The sequence below is a fragment of the Anomalospiza imberbis genome, chromosome 12 (genome assembly GCF_031753505.1).
Source record: "Anomalospiza imberbis isolate Cuckoo-Finch-1a 21T00152 chromosome 12, ASM3175350v1, whole genome shotgun sequence".
NCBI lineage: Eukaryota > Metazoa > Chordata > Aves > Passeriformes > Viduidae > Anomalospiza > Anomalospiza imberbis.
Genome location: NC_089692.1, coordinates 2864174 through 2885699, shown reverse-complemented (window position 1 = coordinate 2885699; position 21526 = coordinate 2864174). Strand labels below are relative to the sequence as shown.

The following is a 21526-nucleotide window of genomic DNA, read 5'->3' as shown; positions in this document are numbered from 1 at the left end:
CGACACAGCAGAGGGATGTTCTGAAGTGGCTTTGCAGTCAAACTGCAACAGAATCTGAATACTGAACAGGAGTTTTGATATGTATGTAGAGTGAGAAAGATTATTTTTATGTAGTTACCAGCACCTAGTGCTATTTTATGATGCAAGAAATGTATTTATTATCCTGCAAGCTGATGAATACCTAAAAAAAAAAAAAGCTTCTCTTGGTAATTTAAATCTTGCATGAGTGGAAAATAATTTTGTGACCAATATTAATATGTTTGTAAGGTATCCAAATAAGATTTACATTATTTAATTCTGAACTAACACTGAGCAGTTAAAAACAACTCTATCATGCTGCACAGCATATGCTGCTGAATGACCATGAGCCCTCAGCAAAGATATTCCCTTCTTTCAACTTTCAAGGGTCATGAACACCATAGCAATCTGTGTTTCTAAGGAACATATAGATGAACAAATCTAACGAGCATGGGGCTGTGTGTGAAGGATCAGTACAGCCACTATCCAGAGCAGAAAACTCTGGCTAGAGAAGGGTCAAAGTTTGCAGAGCAAAAATTGATAGTAGGGTCAGATAAAGAAGCAGGAACTGGAGCAGAAAAGCATAATGACCACAAAGTTGTGAACACAAATGATGCCAAGGTGAATTTTAATACAAATTTGATTCTGCTTATTGCACGGATACAGATCCATAAGAAAAATATGTCATTATGTCCACTGAGAACAATTGATTTTTATTTCTGTTTTTCACAGTACTTGTGATGAAGTTTGAAAAAGGACTTAAGAGTGTTACAATTGCTCATAGCTTTTGGATAATCCATTTGGTGTTTAGAATCATCAAAATTCAGATTTAATTGCAAGATACATCTGAGCTGAGATCTGACAGAAATGTAAGAACCATTGATAAGGCAGCAGGGTTATTTGGCTGCCACTTGGTCACGTAAACTGCTGATTGCAAGCAGCAGTTGAGTTACCTGGGCCTTCTACCTTCATTTTTAATGCATTAAGTTTCCAGCTAATAGCCTGCCTGCCTCTCTTGCTATTAACAGTTGGATGCATTTTATTTTATGTGCCGCAGAATTAAATCAGAATGATGACTGATTGGTTGAGGCAATAAGTGTCATCCTCAAGTTTACTGCTTTTGGCTGGATAGGCTGTCAAAAGATTTGGCACCGCTCTGGCCTTCTGCCATGAAAGCCTCTATTTCTTCCACAGTCCGTGGCACACACGTGAGCAGCTCCATGCCGGTGGCTGTCACCGCGATGTCGTCCTCGATCCGCACCTGCACAGGGAGCACACGGTCACCAGGGCGTTCAGATGTGGGGAGAAGCTCGTCGGGCAGCAGCAGCAGCAGCCAGGGCACAAGGTGCTGCTGCAAGCCAGGCAGAGCATCACGCTGCAAGCACGGAATTGCCACCACCTGCACCTTGGCACGGGGCTCTGCAGGCTCCAACTCCCCTTGGGCCACTGCTCCCTGCCACCACCCTCCTGCGGTCACACAAGCTTCCTGGTGACCCCCGGTGTGCTGGTGGCCCCTCAGGTGCCTCTGCTGCAGTGGGTACATCAAGGACAGTCTGAACAAGGTGCTGCAGCAGTGAGTTCATGCTATGTCATTCTACGGGGCCAGTGAATCTCAAGCCCCTGACAGCAGGAGCAGTAAGAAGAACATTCTTCCCTGGATTTGCCTCCAGCCTTCTTAGCACATGCCTTGCTAGGGACAGTGCCTCCTGATGCCCACATTGTCTGCTCTCAAAGCTCTCCTGTTTCTGAGCTGAAATTCAGGTAGCTTCTCTTTGCACTTAAAACTTTTCTCTAAACGCAATAAACTTTCAAAGTGAAACTTTGAAAATTAAATAGCTTGTAGCTGATATTCCAAACATTGAATTTTGAGCTGATGAGAAAGTCGTAAGCAGGTCAGATATTTCTTTTAAAATACAATCACTAAATTTCAAATCATGGAAGGAAAAAGCAGATCCTCTCAGTTTTTCAACTCTTGCTATTAAAATGAAAAGTGTGCTCCACTTCTCTTTGTCTCTAATCTCTTCTTACTAGTAAATGTGCCTACACAGTCATTCCCGTTATCTTATCAGAAAAATGTTGCTAAGTTGCTAAGCTGCAATAAAAGCAATTTTAGTAAGGTGCAAATCCAAAAGAACACAAACCCTGGGTACTCCCACCTTACAATTGCTTTAATTGTTTCTGACCTCTTGACATTTTCAACTAAAAATAAAGCTGGTTAACATTTGTACTTCTGATTGCAAAATAATCCATTTGTTCAAACAAAATGAGTCATCCAGTCCTTACTAAACTGTTTAATGATGTCTTTGCCAGATTATTTCTTTTACTTGGTATCAAGTTAAGTGTATTATAATGCAGAATCAAATAAACAAATTGAGTTTACACATTTGTTTTGGACAGTTGTAAATTTGAAAGCTGTGAGGCTCTGTATGCTCAGCGTGCCTGAAAGGCTGGTGCCTTGCTGCAGAAGAGATCAGCAATACATGCAATGACTGCACTTAGAATTTATCAGGATGGGCTTTTCGATTCACTGCTTCAAATTTGACTGCTGAGCAAAACATAACCCAAGGATTCAGCAGGAGAACCCCACTGCATCCAAAGGCAAATACTGCCATGTCCTGCTGGGTCTTGGGCCTGGGCAGAGCCTCCCTGGGTGGACCAGTCCGGGCCAAAAACCCGATGGCACCAGGCTAACCCTGCAGGAGTGCCAGAATCCAGGGACAGACCTGGTAAGGTGGCAAAAGCCAAAGCATCACACTGGCAAGCCCAGCCAGTGAAAATGGAGCTGGACACAGTGATGATGTGGAAAGCAAAAATGTCAGTGCAAAAGTAAGTCTGAGAGCAGAGGGAAGGCCAGAGAAAGCTAGAACTGACTCTGCCTACAGAGAGAGCCTTTCCCCAAGCTCTGCCTGCTTCACAAACCTCCCCCTGCTTGAGCTGAAATTCCCCAGCTACAGCGATGCATCAGTCACAATTCAGCCTCTTGACCAGTAACGTTAGCAAAAACCCAAGAAGAATGGTTTGTGTGTTCCTGTTGAGTATTTCATGCCTTCACAAATACTTCTGCACTCTTTGGGAGGATGGACTGACTTAAAAGCAGAGCAGATGAAAGCTAGACTACAGTGGGGAAGAATAAGTGGGGCAGGGTTTCTGTCCATGCTGTTCTCTATCTAGGCCACAAGAGAAAATCAGGATGGGGAAGGAGCTGGGAAATAGTTAAGAGTCATGAAAGGACCAGGGAAAGGCAGGTACAGTGAGGTGAGAGATGATTGACAAATAATGGACAAAGAGAGCTGGGACTGGCTAAGGAGTCCAGGTAGGGAGATCCTGGTGGAGGAGGGCAGTGAGACATCCTGAATGAGGAGAGCACACAGGGGCTGAAGCTGCCAGAGGCAGGGAACTGAGAGTGACCACAGGAGGAGGATGAGGGCCATGCCCCGTGACTCCTTGTATAGGAGGAGCACTGTTAGGGGATCATACAATCGATGCACTTCTGTGATCTGCTGTAAAAAGTGGGAGAGCCAGAACTGTCACATCAGCCTGCTCAGCATCAGCACCTCCAAATGGTGTTTGGGATGTGAATGGAAGCACACAGAACCACTGGTCCCCTGGGACCACCCGCCACTCCCTAGGAACACTTTCCCCAGAATCTAATCCTTCCTCTGCTGGATGAATCTCACCTGAAATGGATGCTTGCCACAAGAGAGAAGTCAGATTTCCCATTTTCAGTGCATAATTTTTCCTTTGCCTAAAAGCAACATGAGTGCAGAGGAACAGGCACTCAAGGGGATGGAAATGGTTTCATCTGCTCTTTTCCTTCACATCCTCCATGCTTCACCCTGAGTTTAAACTCAGCAGCAGCAAGAAGCAGCTTCAGAGGACCTGCAAAACCTTCCCCACAGGAGAGCCTGTCATTTGGTCTTGTCTTCTGTCCAAATGGACAAAAGATGCTGGATCTCTCTGGCAAGGCTCACTGGTTTGGGACTGCCTTTCCCAGAGGGGGACAGTGGTTATGAAACTTGCTCTCACAGCTGTCCCTGTTTGCAGGCTCTTGGTTCATTAGTGCTGCTTGTTTCAGGGCTACAGAGTGGTTTGGAGTTGGGCACTGAAGTGTGAGGCTCACTGCACCTCCAGCTTTCAGGGTGCTCTGCAAAAACCTAGAGGAGGCTTTACTTCCTTGGTTTGAAATGGCAGACTTCAAAAAACCACTCCTGTGAAGATGGAGTGGCCAGGAATGCCAGGACTGCTCTAAAAATGCCTTTTTCTTATCAAGGGTAGTGGCATGATCTGTCTGGATAGACCTGATTGCACAACTGCCTAACGCCAGCAACAGGCCATCATGTGGCTTGACTCAATGGTCCCAACTCTGCCCCAAAGCAGGGCTGGGGGCACAGCCAAGGACAGCACAGCAGTTAAATACCAGGGCTGCTGTCAGCTCTGTACAGCCTCGCACTTTGTTCTGACTTATTAATACAGTCATGCTCCCCAGAGCCTCCCGTGTTACCTTCCAAGGGAAACAGGATTGAAGCACTTACTGATTCCTTTTGGATGATAATATATATTTGTATTTGGCTTTTGACAATCAAAAAACTCTTCTGGCCAATTAAATAATCCTTATTTATATGATAACAGATCCCAGATGTCAAAAAAGGCAACTGATGAAATGTCCCCCTTTTTTAAAAAAAAACCTATTGATCATTTGTTTGATTATGGCTGTGGAAAGCAGCAACACTATCACTGCAAAGACCTTAGAGTGGTACACTTGCCTGGAAATGATGACAGGATGTGGCCACACATGGGACCATCCAAAGCAGACGAGCACAGGTCCAGCTAGAGGACCCGTGGGTCTGTTCCTACAGCTGGTGTCCTACAGAGGCAGCTGTGTGCAGCCAAGGGAACTTATTTCAACTCAGCCATCGACTTCCCACTAATTTTTAACAGAGCCAACTTATCCTGAACAGAGTTTGACTTCTGTATCTCAGAGGGACTGGGTAGGAAACAGAGCTGCTGCCTCAAACCTGGGGTGCTGGGCTGGGGAAGGCACTTTCCTGCTGTTCCACACAGTGGCTCTGCCCAGGTGTTTTCTGTAGAGGCCTGAAGGCTCTGTGCTCAATGAATCTCGTCCCATGCTGCAGTCTTCCTGGCACAAGCAGGCTTCATTCACAGCCAAGAGAACCTTTATTTTAAATGTCCACATTTAAATATTCACTCTTTTATAGAAGAGGATCAATATCAGTAGGGTGAAGCCATGTATTCTATTAGATTAACTGATACAGATGGGAAAAAAGCCTCAGGTACCCAATCCCTTCATCCAGGCTCAAAAAGAAGCATTAAACTACAAGCTAAATACAGGTTAGAAACAACTAGTCTTACTTTAACCTAATTATGTTAATTAGACAAGAGAAAAGGGCTAAAGAAGGTTTATAAGCACCCAGCAGTAGTTTTTGGGTTGCCTACACATATCACTTCCCTTAGAAGAACTTTTAAAGGAAGTTGTCTCCTATGAAAACTTTTGAATAATTTCATTTCACAATACAAATTCACCATAAAGTCAGAAACAGAGCCTAATCTTCTGAAGAACAAAAATCAGGACAGAGACAAGTTTTTGGGTCTCTGAACCAAAGGTAGGAGCAGTTCTATATCTTGCTTTTTATTTGATTTAGTGTTTATTTGGAGTAAGGGAGGTACTATTGTTTTGAAACATATTGTAATATTAGCGGATCTTCAAGTTCCTGATCTTTGTAAATCCGTTTGATTTTTAAATGAGAAAAATCTGTAAATGAAAGAAGTAATGCATTTAACACCCATCTGTCTTTCAGCATTTTCTCTAAGTTGCATAGTTTTCAGATATTAAGTCTAGTGCTAGTTCTACAAATCCTAGGGAAAAATAAAGCCTGAACAGAGACTGAATGTGTAAGGCCAAAGAAAGACTGAATGGCTTTACTGTGTCTTTGAGAAAACATCATATGAACTGCATGAATCAGTAATCAGCTTATGAAGAATGGAAATGTCAAACCCTAAAGGGCAGCATTTGGAGTCGGCATTTCTCCTTCCCCGAGGATTCAGCTGCTTTTCCCTAGCAATACATACAACTGTAGGCACATCCCTCTATTTGCACATCTGTGTTTATTCAGGAGCGCGTGGGGCAGAGTCCAGGCAGAGCAAAGGTGCCCTGGGCCAGGCACTGTGCCAGCATCCAGCAGCAGCCCTTGTCCCACAGGATTTATGACCTCGGTGAACCGGACCTTGCTTGTGCAGATGGAGAACTGAAGTCCATGTGACTGAAACATCCCAAAATTGGCTGAGGAAGTTTGTGAAGGACTGAACTCAACAGCTGTCAATAAAGAGTGTAGGGCTTCAGACAGGCAACATCCCCTGAGCACTGCTTGCTTCCCCCTGGAGGGATCTGCCCTTGAGCCAGCAGGGGTAAAAAGCCCCAGCTGGGAGGGCCCTGAGCAGCAGGGACAGCCCCAAGGCTGTGCAGGAGGGTGGGCTGGCCGAGGACCTGTCCCAGCAGAGCAGGCAGCCACAGACACCTCGCACAGACTCTTCTTCCCTGCTCCTGCAGCTTCCACAGTCTCCTCATGGCTGACTCCAGCCAGCACAAATTACAGTAAATGGCTAGCCTTGCCCTTTCTGGCACACTACAAGAGCTTTGCTTCTCAATGCAGAGACTTGTCACAGTCAAGAAAATTACTGAAAGCCCAAAAAAGACATGAATTCAAGGTGAATTTATGAAAAATCCATGAATTCCCTGTGCAGACAGAATTACAGTGGTGTTACTTCAGGGAATGTTAGTTCATTTTTGAAGTGAATTGCACTAAAACAAATTAAGAACATTTTAATTAGTGCTGAGCTCTGAAGAGAGAAATAGACATCTTATTTCCTTTTGTAGAATGTGTTTTACTTTTACACTTAAAGGAAGATTGGACTGGCTGTAGTGAACTCCTCAGATAGAATTGACACCAATAGTAGCCCCTGTACTACTAATATTTTTCAGTAAAAAACCTGGGCTTTACAAGATCTTTTTTAATCCCATAGAAAGAAAGTTTTCTGGCATGCCTTTGTGAGAAATACTCACTCTGAGTGAGTAGAATTAAAAAAAAAAATTAGAATGAAACATTTTGTTCATAACTGAGCACTCTCCACAGAGCAAACTGCATCTTCTTTTTATGCAGAATCAAGTCAGAATGGTAAAGATGGAAAAACTTATTTTGATTGCTCTATAATTCAGCTTTTGTGAAGAATTCAAAAATATTCAGATGTATTCCAGTCTTAGATTTTATTTTCATTCTTCTCCTGGACAAAATCAAGTGACAACATCTGGCTCAGGGTACGTGTGTATTATTATTTCTTCTCTCTAAGTAAAATGTATTGTTCACAGGGGGATCAGAGATTTAGATTTTTGCTCAATCGTTTTTGGGCTGCCCCTTCTTTTAGCAAAGTTTCTTGGCTAGCTCTCCTTACAAAGCATCATTACAGGAAGCTAAACAAAAATGAGGGAACAAAGTTTGCTTGAAATCTCTGGAACAAAAATGCCTGATCCAGCAACTTATTACCAAGGTAGAGATCCCAGGCTGTCACTCCTGTGCAACCACAGGCAGAAGGTGAGCCACAGGCACACCTCAGGCTGCAGGAATGGAGTGGACATTCACAGCCATTTGGGAAAAATGTGGGCTTTGCTGAGCAATTTCAAGGAAAGCTCACCAGGAATCAATTAAATTACTGAAAAACTCCCACAGAGCGTGTTTACATGGAAAATGAAGACAGTTAAACCTGCTTCCATTGCAGTGTCAAACTACACAAGCACATCACAGTGTTCTTTTAAAACACATTTCAGCGTGTGTTGTCACACAGAATGTGCTCACAGTTAGGAAATGCAGAATTAGCTGCCTTTTGTTCACCAGTACCTCAGTTGTCTGGCTGGCAAATCTTGATAAAGACACAACACAGAGACAGATAATGTCCCAGACCTCAGCAGTGAATTAAATATCAGCAAGGGCAAAGTCCTGTGTCTCTTAACAAGCCACCACATCATGGGTGGCTGCCCTCGAGCCTGGTTGGCTCACATGACTGGGGATAGCGCACACAACTTTTCTGTCAGGGCTGGTGGTTCCAAGGCAGCTCAGACCAAAGTGCTACAGTAATCACCCTCTCAAGGCTGGGGTACAGTGATAAATCAGTCAATGGCAGCAGCAGACAATTCCTAATGAGTGACTTTTCCTACCAGAAAATCACCACCACTGCCAGTGACTGCTCGCTGTACTGAAACTTGGCAGAAGAGCCACGGGGAGGATGGGGCATGGCAGCTGCCTGCTCTATCTCCTCTGTGCAGGAACAATGTGGCACCTTTCAAATGCTTGCCCTGCTAAAATAAAAACCCACTGGAAGCACTGCAACTGCTGAATGCTCTGCAAGGGTGGTGGCTTTGAATGGGAAACGTGCCCTGGACAGTATGGAAAAACAAGGGCCCTCTACTTGCCCAGCAGCTGCTGCATGAATGATTGTCCAGATCACCTCTACCTCCCTGGCCAATCCTCCTGTGCACACTGCTGCCTGAGCCTGTCACACTGAGCATGGGTGCCCTGGAACCCCATCAGCCACTCTTCTGGAAAAAGGGAAAGGCTCCCCCAAGGCACAAGTTTCATGCATTCTGTCAGTAATCCTGTAAGAGCAGTTATTGCTGTTTTCATCTACTGCCTCCCTGACTTAAACTGCATCAGGCTCTTCTGCCCCAGCAGGAAGCACGGGACTGTGCTGCTGTCAAGGAAGCCAACTCTGGACTACAGAACTCAGTCTCCTATTTCATAGCATACATGTTTCACACATTAGACAAAACACCTACCTGGCAAGCCACTGTATGGTGCTGGCAGAGGATATTTCAGTCAGTGGGAAAATATGGGTCTACCATTAATCACTAGTACAAAATGACATTAAAAAATTAGAATAAAACCCCCCAATTTGTCTGCAGAGTCAAACGGTCCGAATGACTCGAGGTGCTGCTTCAGGAACAGCTCTCTGTGCAATACTTTACAACTCCCAAAAGTTGTAAGACTTTTGGGAGTTGTAAGAAGTCCCAAAAGACTTCTCCTCAGATACATAGTAAGGACAAACCAAGAGAAAACCAATTAATGAAAAATCTGCTAAGAACCACTCACCCCACCGAGCCCCCTAAAGCGCCGCAGGACGTCGTTGTCGATGAAGCAGGCCTGAGCAGGGTCGTGCAGGGCCTGCTCCAGGAGGTGCTCGATGAAGTAGATGCCCGGCTCGATGGTGAGCACCATGCCCTGCTGCAGGCGGCGCGCCGTGCGCAGGCTCCGCAGCCCCGGCTCCTCGATGCGCTCCACGCCCTGCGGGACAGACACCAGCTCATGGAGGACCTTACATCAAGCCCTGCTATGCTGACTGCTCCATAAGACACACGGAATATTAAAAACTAATCATAAAGTGTGGATATGCTCAGTTCAGTCAGAGAGAAAAAGAGAAAGATTTCTGCCAGGCTAAGCTTGGGAAAAAGTCCAGGAGGAATGTAAACCATTTGTTATCTTGCTTTCCATTCATATTGTTTATAGATATGTCCTACCACACCAACCTAAGTCCGGTGTACCAATCAGGTGGAATGTTTTTACTTTAAGACCAATGAAATTAATGCTCACGATGTTCTCTATAAGAGAGAGGTGCTTTTGAATAAAGATCATTCTTTGCCTTCTGAAGATGGAGTCTCTTCATTCCCGTCCCTGCCTCGACAGTGACAATAAAGGACTGAAACTGAGCTATGCAATTACCTCCCTCCCATCAGTCCTCATTTAGCTTTCACAGAGAGTGATGACCAGTTTTCAACTCAACATCCCAACTGTTTTTTGCATCACAGAAATCTTGGCTTTGGATATGCTTGGTACTGTTACTCTCTACCTTGGCAGAAATACTGCACTAAAAAGCAAAAATAATTGCTTGCACTATTTGCAAAAATTGCTTGCACTAACTTGCAATATTCCTTGCTCTACCCTCCATTGCAAAGTATGGTATTGTAAGCGACAAGCAAATCTTGAAATGCCCCTGCCACGTCATGGCTGAAACAGCTGAACTATGCAGCAGAGAACAATTTCTCCAAGGATATGCAAATACTTATTCTCACCAAATGTTATTAAAATTACACATTTATGATCTTGATTCAGGAGCAATGAGTCCACACATGACCTCATAAAAGCAGCCCATTTAAACTAAACTTTTGTCAGATTCAGACTTACAGGCAACATGGTGCTGATTGGTATTATTAAAAGTTAAGTCAAAACAAGTCTGAACTAGCAAAATATTCTCTTCTTCCCAAAAGCTGGTAAAATACAATGATATATGAGGATGTGCTTAGTCAAGGAATTAGAAACACTGCAAAGACTAGTTCCGGGTGTTAATTTTCTTCCCTCCTAATGTGCCAGGTATTGCAATATCAGAATAAATACATCTCAATCCCATTAGCTTTTTGAAAATTCTTTGCAACTGTAGCAAAATTTCCCCAACAAACTATCGTAATGACCTGTGAACAGCTCACAGGCCCAGCAGCTTTCAATTGTGCACACACACTCTGCTCATGAAACCTCCTCTGTTTTAGCCAGCGAGTCAGAGGTAAGCATGTCTGTGAGATCACAGAATTATTTTTCTGGTCTCCACACAGCTTTCCTGAATCTTGCTTCTGCCCAAAGCCACAGTGCTTTCCCTTGCCAGCAGAAGGGGCAGCTGGTGTCAGCATTACTATCAGCATGACTGGTGGTAGGAGGATGAAACCTCCCCTTTTTCCCAGGCAAACCCTGCCCAGCACCACCCTTGGCACAGCCCAGCTCCCGTGTTTCTGCCAGCGGGATGGAGGGAGGCTGGAGCACGCCCTGCACATTACCCATGTTCTCATCTTACTGAATCATTCCCTCTTCAGAGTGGACACAGCCCTGCAGTACTGTTTGCTCTTGAGCTCCACTTTCAGTTCAGAGAAAGCCTGTTTTACAGAAGTACTGCTTTGCAGCAGCCCCTCCATAGTGCTTGCTTTATTCTCACTGGTTACCCAAGCAAGGCTGGGCAGGCTTTGCTCCCTTTGCAGATCGTATTCTGTTCCGATGTACAGCATCTTACAGTAGCCAAGATTTCTAGAGCTAACCAGCCTGGACATTTGGACAAAGGTTTGCCCATTTTGACTGTGTGTTCGATATGTTTTATGGCATATGTTTGATTTGGATTTTGCAGAGCACTATATATTACACTCAAATAAGAAAACATGGTTTTGTTTTACTGAGCCTAGGAAACAAGAATACTGTAATATTAAGCAAGGCATTTTGAATTTGTACTCTTATCAAAACTCAAAGAAAATCAATATATTTCTAAACTTGAAACAATAACTGCACTGAAATGGAGCCATTTTTTCTCTCATACTGCCCTTTGGGGTTTGGCATTTCACACATTCATTGTAATCTGTAAAGGAAATGAGGGCATCCAATCTTGTGGATTAATCTCTCCATGAGCTGTAAACAATTAGATTAGTGTCTGGACCTTTTGGTGCCTCGCCAACTATCTATCGGCTACTTTACAACAAACAGCCCAGATTTGGCTTTTAAGTACACTTCTCAATTCTACTTGTAAATGCCTCTTCCAAGGCAGTCAATCCAAGACAGATGCTAGAAAGACAAATGCCGAGCGAGGAAAACAATTGCAAACATCTTCTGAAGGCAGCCCTGGCACAGCATCCGTATTTTTTTGTCTTTACTTAAAATAAATGGTGTTTAACATCATGTGTGACAATAAAGCCTCAGTACCCCCCGTTACTTACCTCTGTACAGCTGCTAAAGCAATGGTAGGCATTTTGTCTAGACTGCTTGCAGTCTGATCCTGCTTTTAGTTCTTCCTCCAAGAAGCTAACAGCAACAAGACTCAAGATACATATTTGGATATGTCTCTCAGCAATGCAGGAAGACTTCCCAAGGCACCTGAATATTGCTGCTCACCCAAAAGTAAAATTGGAACTTCTCTGGAAGGAATTCACAAAGCCTTTTTGCTATTTCCCTCATCCTGTCTCAGTCCTGGGTTGTGCTGGCTCTAGGTTTCATCTCCAGGTACTGATGCAGATATATCCCGAGCATGAAAGCATCTCTAGTGGGCCTTCAAAGAAAGGGTAACACTGCTCAGCTTTTCAAAGCTGAAAAACAAGCAGGACAGCAGTGGGTGGGCTTGTCCCTTTTAACAGAGACCAGCAGGGTGTGCACCAGGAGATGTGTGTAATGGCTGAAGAGAGACAGGTTCCGGCTATGGCTTGCATGGGGCCACTCACACTCTGAGCAGAGGACAGCCCCAATCCAAATTGCTGCGAGGCTGAAGGACAAAATGAGCTGGCACAGGAAATAAGCAGAGAGGGGCCAGTGACCAAGCTGAGTGGATGATAAAATCCCTTCTTTTGAGAACAGTGTTGGATTAAACCACGTATCAGTCTATGGCTTCAGCATCCCAAGTGACATCTGATCTCTGGGCACTCATGACCGCCTTGGTAGCCACCACACCCATCAGGTCCAGGGGCTGACAGCTCTCAGTCTGCTGTGGTTGTTTATGAAAAGCAGGACAAACTCAGGACTTTTTTTAATGACTGAAACACCACAATCCCCAGTCAGAAGATGACAGGTCTGAAACAAGACTTGCCATTTTTCATCAAGTCAAACTCTCTTGGGAGCAAAGCCCGACAGGGCAACCTCACACTGTCATCCATCAGTAGGACTCTTCTGCCATTAATGGATTTCCTTCTTTGTGAGGAGGAACCTTCCCTACATCTTGCAGCTGAACAACTCAAGCTTTGTTTTCAACAATGACCATGATGTTGTTTTGCAGCCAGATGAAATGAAGAGTGAAAATGTGAGTGCTGGTACATCAGCTGTGGGGGTACCACCATTATATCCTGGAGACCTGGCCACTGAGCAGGACCTTGTCACAGTGCTGCACAGAGAGAAAGTATAAGCTGATCATTTGCCTCCAAAAAGTGTACAGAACAGTCTAGAAAATATTAATGCCTAGGCACCTAAAAAGAGACTTGCAGTTATATTCTGTGAAAATTAAATTTTGAATAAATGTTTATTCTCCTGTATATTGCAACAACAGGCTATATCTGAAATTGTTTTCTAAGACTGACTTTATTTGGAGGTTCTAATCACATTTTGAGACACTCCTCCCTCAGTAAGCACAGATGTATGACACTGTCATTTGTGACTGTACTCCTGCCAAGAACATTGGATTCGAATTAATGGTTCATCTAAGGTAACAAAAACCAGCATGGCTAAGCAGTAAGGACTGTCAAGGGAATGAGAGAATTATTATGTAAACTGATTTTATTGCTATGTAAGCAAAACAAAAGTTCAAATCAAGTGTAGAGTAATACAAAATATTACTATTTTCGGAATAAGCAGGGTATTAGGAAGTATGCAAATCTGCCTATTTCCCAGAAAAAGAGCTGTGAAGGACTAGAATTTGCAATATCCCCAGAATACCTCAGTATAAAGATGAACTACTGCTTGCTCCTAAGCAACTCAATAGTTAATATGTTGCTTTTTCCATGGAAGAACTCCATTCATGCTGGATCTTGTTCCACAGGCAAAGCAATCAGAAGCACAGACAGCTCCAGGCCCACTCGGGCCTGATCCTGGGTTTGGTTTTGGATCAGAACAGAAGAAAACCAAAGGTGATGTCCCTGTGCTGGCTGGTGCTCACCCACAGGGCAGCAGCTAGAGATGCACAAGGGCAGAGAGATGCACGGGCACCCTACGTGCCAAAACCAAGGGGCTGCAAGTTGGCATCACCCCAAAGTTTCCTCAAGCCAGTGATGGCAACAAACCCCAGCCACAGCAGAGAACACCTGAGGTACTCATAAATGCAAATACTGAACCAGAGTAAAAGACTCATTAGTGACACAATCTGGTTTCATTTCTCTTTTCCAGCTAAATCATCACAGAACTTTTTGGAGCCTGACAGACTGTCCCAGTTGGAACACATCCAGTACAGTGAAGTCCTAACCACTTTACCAAGCTAAATGCAATCAAGTATTTAAATTAATCGGAATACCAACATTACATTTAGATAATATGAAATGAGCACCAAAGTGAAATCTCAGCTCTTTTACTCTTCCCTATTCTCCCACTGCATATACCTAACTTCTAATTAGCTCAGTTGATGTAAAAAGAACAGAGCTCTGTGCAGCTAGGAAAATAAAAGTCTCAAATTCCACTTCACGCGTCTCCTGCTCCCTTCTGTAAGCCCTCGTTTCACTTGCTGAGTGCTCCTAATGAAGATTAGTTCATTCAATCTATGCTGCTTCTCCCCAGCAGCCTGAGCTGAGAGTCACCTGCAGGAAGTGCTGTCAGTCCTGCCTTTGAGATCAGCAGCAGGTTACAGGAGAATGTGCCCCAAGCACCGCAGATCACTCGTGCCATTTGCAAATCAAAGCTTCCACTTCTGCAAGAGAATCTAATTACTAACTGGAGCTTTTGGGACACAGCTCCAAGTTAATACTGGGGGAATAGAGGACACATGATGTTTAACTGTCTATTTTACTTGAAGTGTTTTCTGCTTTTTCTAAGTATTAACAGTGGTACCAGGTTTAAGTTACCTAATAACTTTCCTATTATTGCAGGGAATGAGGAAAAATTATCTGCCACTTATTTGAGGCACTGCTGCCTCATGATTCAGCTGGAGCTGGATTTCAATCCAGCACTACAGCATGGTTCAGAGCAGAACTCCTCATATAATTTTTGCTTTCTGATCCTCTGATGTTACCAAGCCCCAGTGCTATCACAATGGAAATAACAAAACATATAGAGTATATTTTTCTCTTTTTTTAGAACTTAAGTTTGAGAAAAAAAGACATAGCAAATAGCAAAAATCTCCAAGTTTACAACTACAGCATTAACCTGAAAAATGAGAATATTTAGAAGAATTTATGAGAGTTTTATAAGAAATAAGAGAAAGAATTGCAAAAGCTACCAACAACACTGTTTCAGAATGAAACCAAAGACAAGCATCATTAAATGAACAAATTTCTTGTGACACAGAAAGCAGACATAGGCAATAGTCTTAAATGAAAGGGCTTTGTCTTTTGTGATCTTTAGATACCATTAGTGAAAATTGTATAGCAAAAACCCCACAGTATACCAATGATACCTTACTTTTGTCATGTAATTGAAAGCAGAGCTCTACTGTTTTGTTTTTTCTCTCCTACTGCACCTAGAATGAATTGTTCAAAAACACACAAGCTCCATTAGCTGCTGCTAAAATTTCAGAAATATTTGGACAGTAACTATTCAGATATAAACTCTGTTAGCACACAAAGTCTTTTACAATGAACTTCAGTGAGTCAAAGCAAGTATCTCCATCAAAAAAAAAAAAAAAAAAAATTAAACAGAACTAATGAAACCCAAACCAAGCAACTAAAAACCTCAAATCCTTAACACCTTCTTTCTCAGTGGAGGAGGGGAACTCTGTGGTATGACAGGGCATGTCTGCATCATGGCACTGCACTGACCCAGCACCTGAGCCTTCCCTCCTCTTCTGCCTCTGCTCAAGCCCTAAGTTCCATAAACACCCAGACTCCAGCATCTGTCCTCACAGGGAAAAGCTGCTGGGAACTGAGCACAAGATGACACAGCAGAGTGAGATCTATTAGCCTAACTCTGGGAGGGGTTTAAACCCCACAGAAGAGTCCTAGGCTGGATCTGGGAGGGGTTCAAACCCCACAGAAGAATCCTAAGCTGCAGGAAACTCTCCTGGTTGGTGTTTGACCCAGCAGGCAGCAATAAGCACTATGGATTTCAGTGCTGCTCTGCATGGAAAGGCAGTTTCCGCTCATCTGCTTCCTTCCTGCATGCTGCCTGCTGTATGTATGTTCTTGCTATGCAGGAATTCAAAGAAACAAAGCAATTAAACAAACAAAAAATGGATTCAAGGGGGTTCCATGAAGCAGAAGCAGTGGGTTTTTTCTCCTAATCTTTTCTCAAGGTGTACACTCACTTCCAAGAACGAAACCAAAAGTTAAAAGTAATGCAACACCCTTTTACTCTTTGTAAAGAGGCACCCTAAGTGCCTTCCATAGAAGGTTGTTTCATGTTTGCAGGTCCTGGGTAACCAAAGCTGGAGGAAGGTTTTGCAAGGTTATGGCAAGTGAAGCAATTTGCAGCACCAGGGCCCTACGTAACAGCTTTAAGCTTCTTGGTAAATTCACTTCATCCTCTGATTCTTAAAGGAAAAAAACATTAATGCATCATTTGCAATGCTAACCACAAAAAAATGAAATCTTCTGCTTCAACATAAAGTCGGATACATAAGGAAAATAGTTTTTGCCAGAACAAGATTATTCCTGTATTCTGCAGTACTTTTGGTGAGTTAAATTCCCAGTCAGGCATCTGGGATCTGGGAGCAAGCTTTCTGTTAAAGCCAGACACAGCTTGTGCACAGCAGAGATGTTCCCCAAGCATGCACAGTGATGGAAGGATCTGGGTAACTCCAAAACAGACCTCCAAACTTAATTTGTGATGCAGAATAGCAACAAAAGGATCAGCTTTTCATGAGAATTGAATAAAAAATTTAAACTAAGGTAAATCTTATAATTTAAAAAAAAACAAACGAAATTAAACTCTGAATTCATAACATGCAAAAATCACAGCAGTTATTAACCTAACTTAAATTAACTGGCTTATTATTATAGAAAGTCATCAAATGTACTTAGCGTTCTTTAGAGCCTTACAGTCAATTAATAAAGCATGAAATTGAATCAACTCAGGCATCTGGAGACACGGAACCTAGATTTAAATGAAAACTTCAGCCTCATCTACCTCAGGGCCTGAAAATTTGGGGCCACCTACCACATTTTCTTCATTGCAACAGGCACAAGCCCTCATTTATATCCCATATCGAATTTACCCAGAAACAACTGAAAGAATGTGAGAAAACCATCTCAGTGATTAAATTTTCCAGCAGAAGCTAAGCCCAGTGGGGTTTTCACCCTTTGAAGCAAGCTCTGTCTGACTGAGGGCCAGATTTTCTGAAGTGATTAGTACCACTGGGGCTGAATTTTCAGCAGTGCTGGAGCTACAGTCAGACCCTCAGAAGGAACAGGCTGATTTTCAAAGCGGCGCGCGGCGCTCGGCTTCCCGCGAGGAACGCGGTCCCCAGGGAGCTCCTGCTGCTCAGCCCTCCTGCAAACCAGCACCTTTACTTGTGTGCTTCACTGGCAAACACCGGTGCTCACACTGGTGCACACATGCTGCTCTCAAATAAGGTTGCCAAGACTCGTTCATTGCTGGTGAAACGCGCGGCACTGTTTCCCTGAGGAACGCCGCGGTGCCCGGCAGGAGACGCGGTCCCCAGGGAGCTCCTGCTGCTCAGCCCTCCTGCAAACCAGCACCTTTACTTGCATCCTTCAGTGGGAAACACTGGTGCTCACACTGGTGCACACATGCTGCTCTCAAATAAGGTTGCCAAGACACGTTCATTGCTGGCAGAACGTGTGGCACTCGGTTTCCCCGAGGAATGCCGCGGTGCCCAGGAGCTCCAGCTGCTCAGCCCTCCTGCAAACCAGCACCTTTACTTGTGTGCTTCACTGGCAAACACTGCTGCTCACACTACTGTGAATGTGCTCTCCTAAAATAAGCTTACCAAGACACGTTCATTGCTGGCCAAAACCAGTTGTTTTTTATCACAGCAAAAAATAGGAAGGGGAAATGTTATATTTTCTAATATCCCAGAGTATACTGTGCAGAAAATCTGCAAGTATTCACAACATTTGTCAAAGAAGAAGAAAGTGCTTGTTCAATGCTGCATGTGAAAGCAGCTTACTGGAAAAGATGAAAACTTATTATTGCCAATTTTGAAAAAAGAAATCTTTGGCTACCAATGAATAACTAATCTAAGCTAACAATGTCTGGAAATAGTTTTTTTGGAACACACAAAACTTTCTGACGGATAAAAATTAGGAAATTAACGTTTATTGTATTATTTCAAATGTAACTGTTTACACTTGAGGAAAATAATGGAATAATATCCACTTGGAAAGTTTTTATTTTTAAAAAACTGTTTGTAATACTCCCAGAAATTCCCTCAGCCAAAAGCAAAGAAGTTGCTTTTTAACCAGCTAGAAAAAAGAACATGATACTACGGGCATGGGCTCAGTGTACAATAAACACCAAAATGGCTTTAGAAAAACCTTTGTGAAGATCTCGCTGGCTGGTAAACATTTAGAATGCACCACAAATCACTCCAGAGTGTACTAGATGTCTTCAAAATGTGCTTTTTCATGAAACAATGAGGCATGGATAACAAGCCTTCTCCCATTTAATCCAGACACGTCCCACACTTGCAGGAAAGGTGCTCAGTTGCTCGTGTTCAGGTGAACTTGGGCAGAACCACACGCCCTGCATCCTTCCATGGCTCCTCTGCCCTGGGAGGGACCAGGCCTCCCATGAGGGCTTCAAGCCCAGGGAAGGCTGTGAAGTGCAGCTCCTTGAGAGGCTCCTGGAGCGTCCTTCCCACACCCAGGCACCTCATCTCAGTCAAAGGGCCTCCTGCTTCTGGTCAGAGAGAACTGAAGGGTCTACCAGAGGTGAAGTTAATGCCACACAGAGAGTTTAAAGGGGTTGCTCTTCTGCAGAACCCAGAACTCATAATTTTTCAAAGTGATGCCATACACCCATCCATGTGCAGTTTTATATGCAAATACAGAACATTAGCTATTTGTTTGTGAGCTTTCATATATGCTTTATATTCAAGGAACTTGCTATTTAGGATTAGATTTTTAAAGTAAATTAGCCATGCAAACATTCTTCACGTAAGAATGTAGTTGCATGCCAGCACAAACAAACAATTTCAGTATTTGCAGATATAAAATTCTGCGTAGAGCTCTGGCATTTTACAGACAGTAAGTATGAAACTGGAGAGCTGAACTCACTTGACAATACAGTTCCTATATAAATTTTCATCTGTAACAGGCTGCTCTTTCAAAATTGTGGACAGATCAGTTTGCTTTCAAAAAATGACCCTTCAATTATATAATACACTTTACAATAACAATTATAAATTCGGTCATATAAAAACAGAAATTACTGTCAAAAAATGATTCCTGAGCTTGTATGTCACACTACTGAAATCTGCTGAGAGATGGAAGGTGTACAGGGTCCATTGCTTCAGACTCACACAAAGTCAGTTCTAGAAATCTCCCTTGACAGTAAGGTACTTGCTCTAACCTCAAAGAATACAGTTTTTAGGCAAAACCAAGAAGGGTACTTTGCACTCTCCTAAAATTTAGTTATCTCTTTACCCTAACAAGTCTTGAACACATGCTCCTGTTTTTTAAGTCCACCAAATTCACAAAAGTTATTCACAACACAAGTGAAAACAATCTAAGCAAAGGCATGCACCAGCAGCGTCCTGGATTTTAAGGTGTATGAACTCTCCAAGTAAGCACAGTCCCTGTGCTTTGCTGGATGTCTCTATTTGTACAGAGAGAATGCACTTGGGAGGAACAAAGGGACAAGCATCCATCCTGTCTGTATCAGCTAGTGCAGAAACCTTAGAATCAGAATAGGACTGCTTTTGATTTTTGTTTCATTTTTATTACATTTTAGCATCATCCTTAGCTGATGCTAATACATCGTGATCACAGTATTGCATCTCAACTATAATTACACTGTGAATGTAATAAGTATCCTCAAATATTATATACTGTTTCTCCCCAGCCTGCAAAATGAGCCAGCAATAGCAGCTGTTACATAGCCTGGTCACACAACATGAACAAGCACCAAAATATGCTTAAACTTTACCTATGAAGTTCCTCATTTCTTTTGCAGATTCTTGCAAAAGCACAGCTTACATATAGAGGAGAAAAATGATCTATATTTGTATTGCATTACTGAAAATCCTTAAACAGTTAGCCTCAAATAACCACAAACTAACACAAACACAGTCCTTCTGAAATCTTTCCAAAGCTGCTGTAAACTTCCTTTATTCAAACCTTAAGTACAATTTGCCTTAGAGATTTCATTATTTTAGTTATCATTGCAGACCTACTGCCATTATTTGGTTACAGAATTTTACCTATCCTGCTTTCAGATCATAATCACGAATCACCAAATTAACTCAAGGAAAAAGACAATCCTTCTGTGTTTTCTGCAGAAACTCAGAATACAAGAGGTTATGCTTTCACATTTGCAAGGACTGGAAGACTTGATGGATGTTTTTCTTTCTGCTTTTCCTTTCTACACCGGTGCCCATGCTGACACTGGACCTCAAAGCTCAAGACAGGGCTCTGAGCCAGCTTGTTTCCATATGACACAGCCACTGGGATTTACTGCCCAGGTACAGCAGGGGACTCCTGCAGCTGCCTCACATCTGGAATGGAGCAGGTGAACCTTGCCAGTGCAGGACTCAGGCAGACTGAGCTGCTCTGCCACAGCACAGGGTACTTGGGTAGTGCCTGTCAAGAGCAGTGACTCACGGAGGAACAACACAGTGTATTTAGAAATTGGACAGGTTAAGAATGCCCAAAGAGCACCATCAATTGACTTCTTCCCATAAACAATTTATGTTTCAATGAACTAATAGATTTCCTTAGAGTAAACTGCATAAAATACCACATCTAAAAAAAAGGAGTCACTTAAATGCACATCTGCTCTACCTCTGAGAAGATGCAGTTGGGTAACCACACATAAAGCATGAGCAGTGCTGATGGAACTGAGGGGTTAATCTGCAGGGGAGTTGAGCATGGACTAACACTAACCTCTGGGTAGCCTCCAACATCATGCACATCGATTCCAAGTAGATGTCCAAGTCCGTGTGGCATAAATATTGCACCCAGATGAACCTTCACCATGTCATCCACATTGCCTTTCAGAATGCCAATTCTAGTCAGCTCCTCCAGATGGACTCTGTCAGCCAGACGGTGCAGATCAGGCCAGGCCACCCCTTGGAGAGCAGAAACAGGCAGCTGAGTTAACTATTGCTACGAGCTTTTTAACGACAACTTTCAAAAAACAGATGTAACACATGTGCCCTTTGTTTATATAAAAAACAAAGGTGGAATGAGCAACTACATTTTCACAAAAACACCTTAAACAAGACAATTCTTTTAACATGTCTGTGAAGTACAGAAAACTACAAACAAGAGAAACAGCAGCACCTCCTAATCCAGACCCATATGAAAAGATGTTAATACAGTGTATCTAGGCATGTCCACACAGATGGAAATGCATCCCTGAGTCTCCTATAAGAATGGCAACTGTAGATTGCAGTTTTTTAAATGCAGAGCACAGAACATTACTATCCTTTTATTTTCAAGATTGATCATACCCATTTAGAACATCTGACATGGACACTACTTTTCTACGTACATTGAAGATTTAAAGCCCACATCTTTCTGGCAAAGACACTCTCCAGAAATTAATGATTCCCTTGTGTTAATGGGCTGTGTAAAGCACAACTCCTCTAATACATGTACTGAAACAGCATTACA

At 43.1% G+C, this 21526-nt stretch overlaps 1 protein-coding gene across 3 annotated transcripts in view; it reads right to left on the bottom strand.

Annotated features, from left to right (window-relative positions):
• Positions 1-616: 616 nt before the first annotated feature.
• The window catches only part of PEPD (peptidase D), a 146354-nt gene continuing 125444 nt past the window's right edge, over positions 617-21526 (bottom strand). For 2 of the 3 annotated variants that reach the window (XM_068202488.1, XM_068202486.1), the window contains 3 exons: positions 20795-20979; positions 9174-9365; positions 617-1279 (listed from right to left, as the gene is read on the bottom strand). In XM_068202488.1, the coding sequence (XP_068058589.1) occupies positions 1130-1279; positions 9174-9365; positions 20795-20979 (527 nt within the window). In that variant the 3' untranslated portion in view covers positions 617-1129. The remainder of the gene's footprint in view (positions 1280-9173; positions 9366-20794; positions 20980-21526) is intronic. The other variant, XM_068202487.1, reaches the window with a different exon arrangement.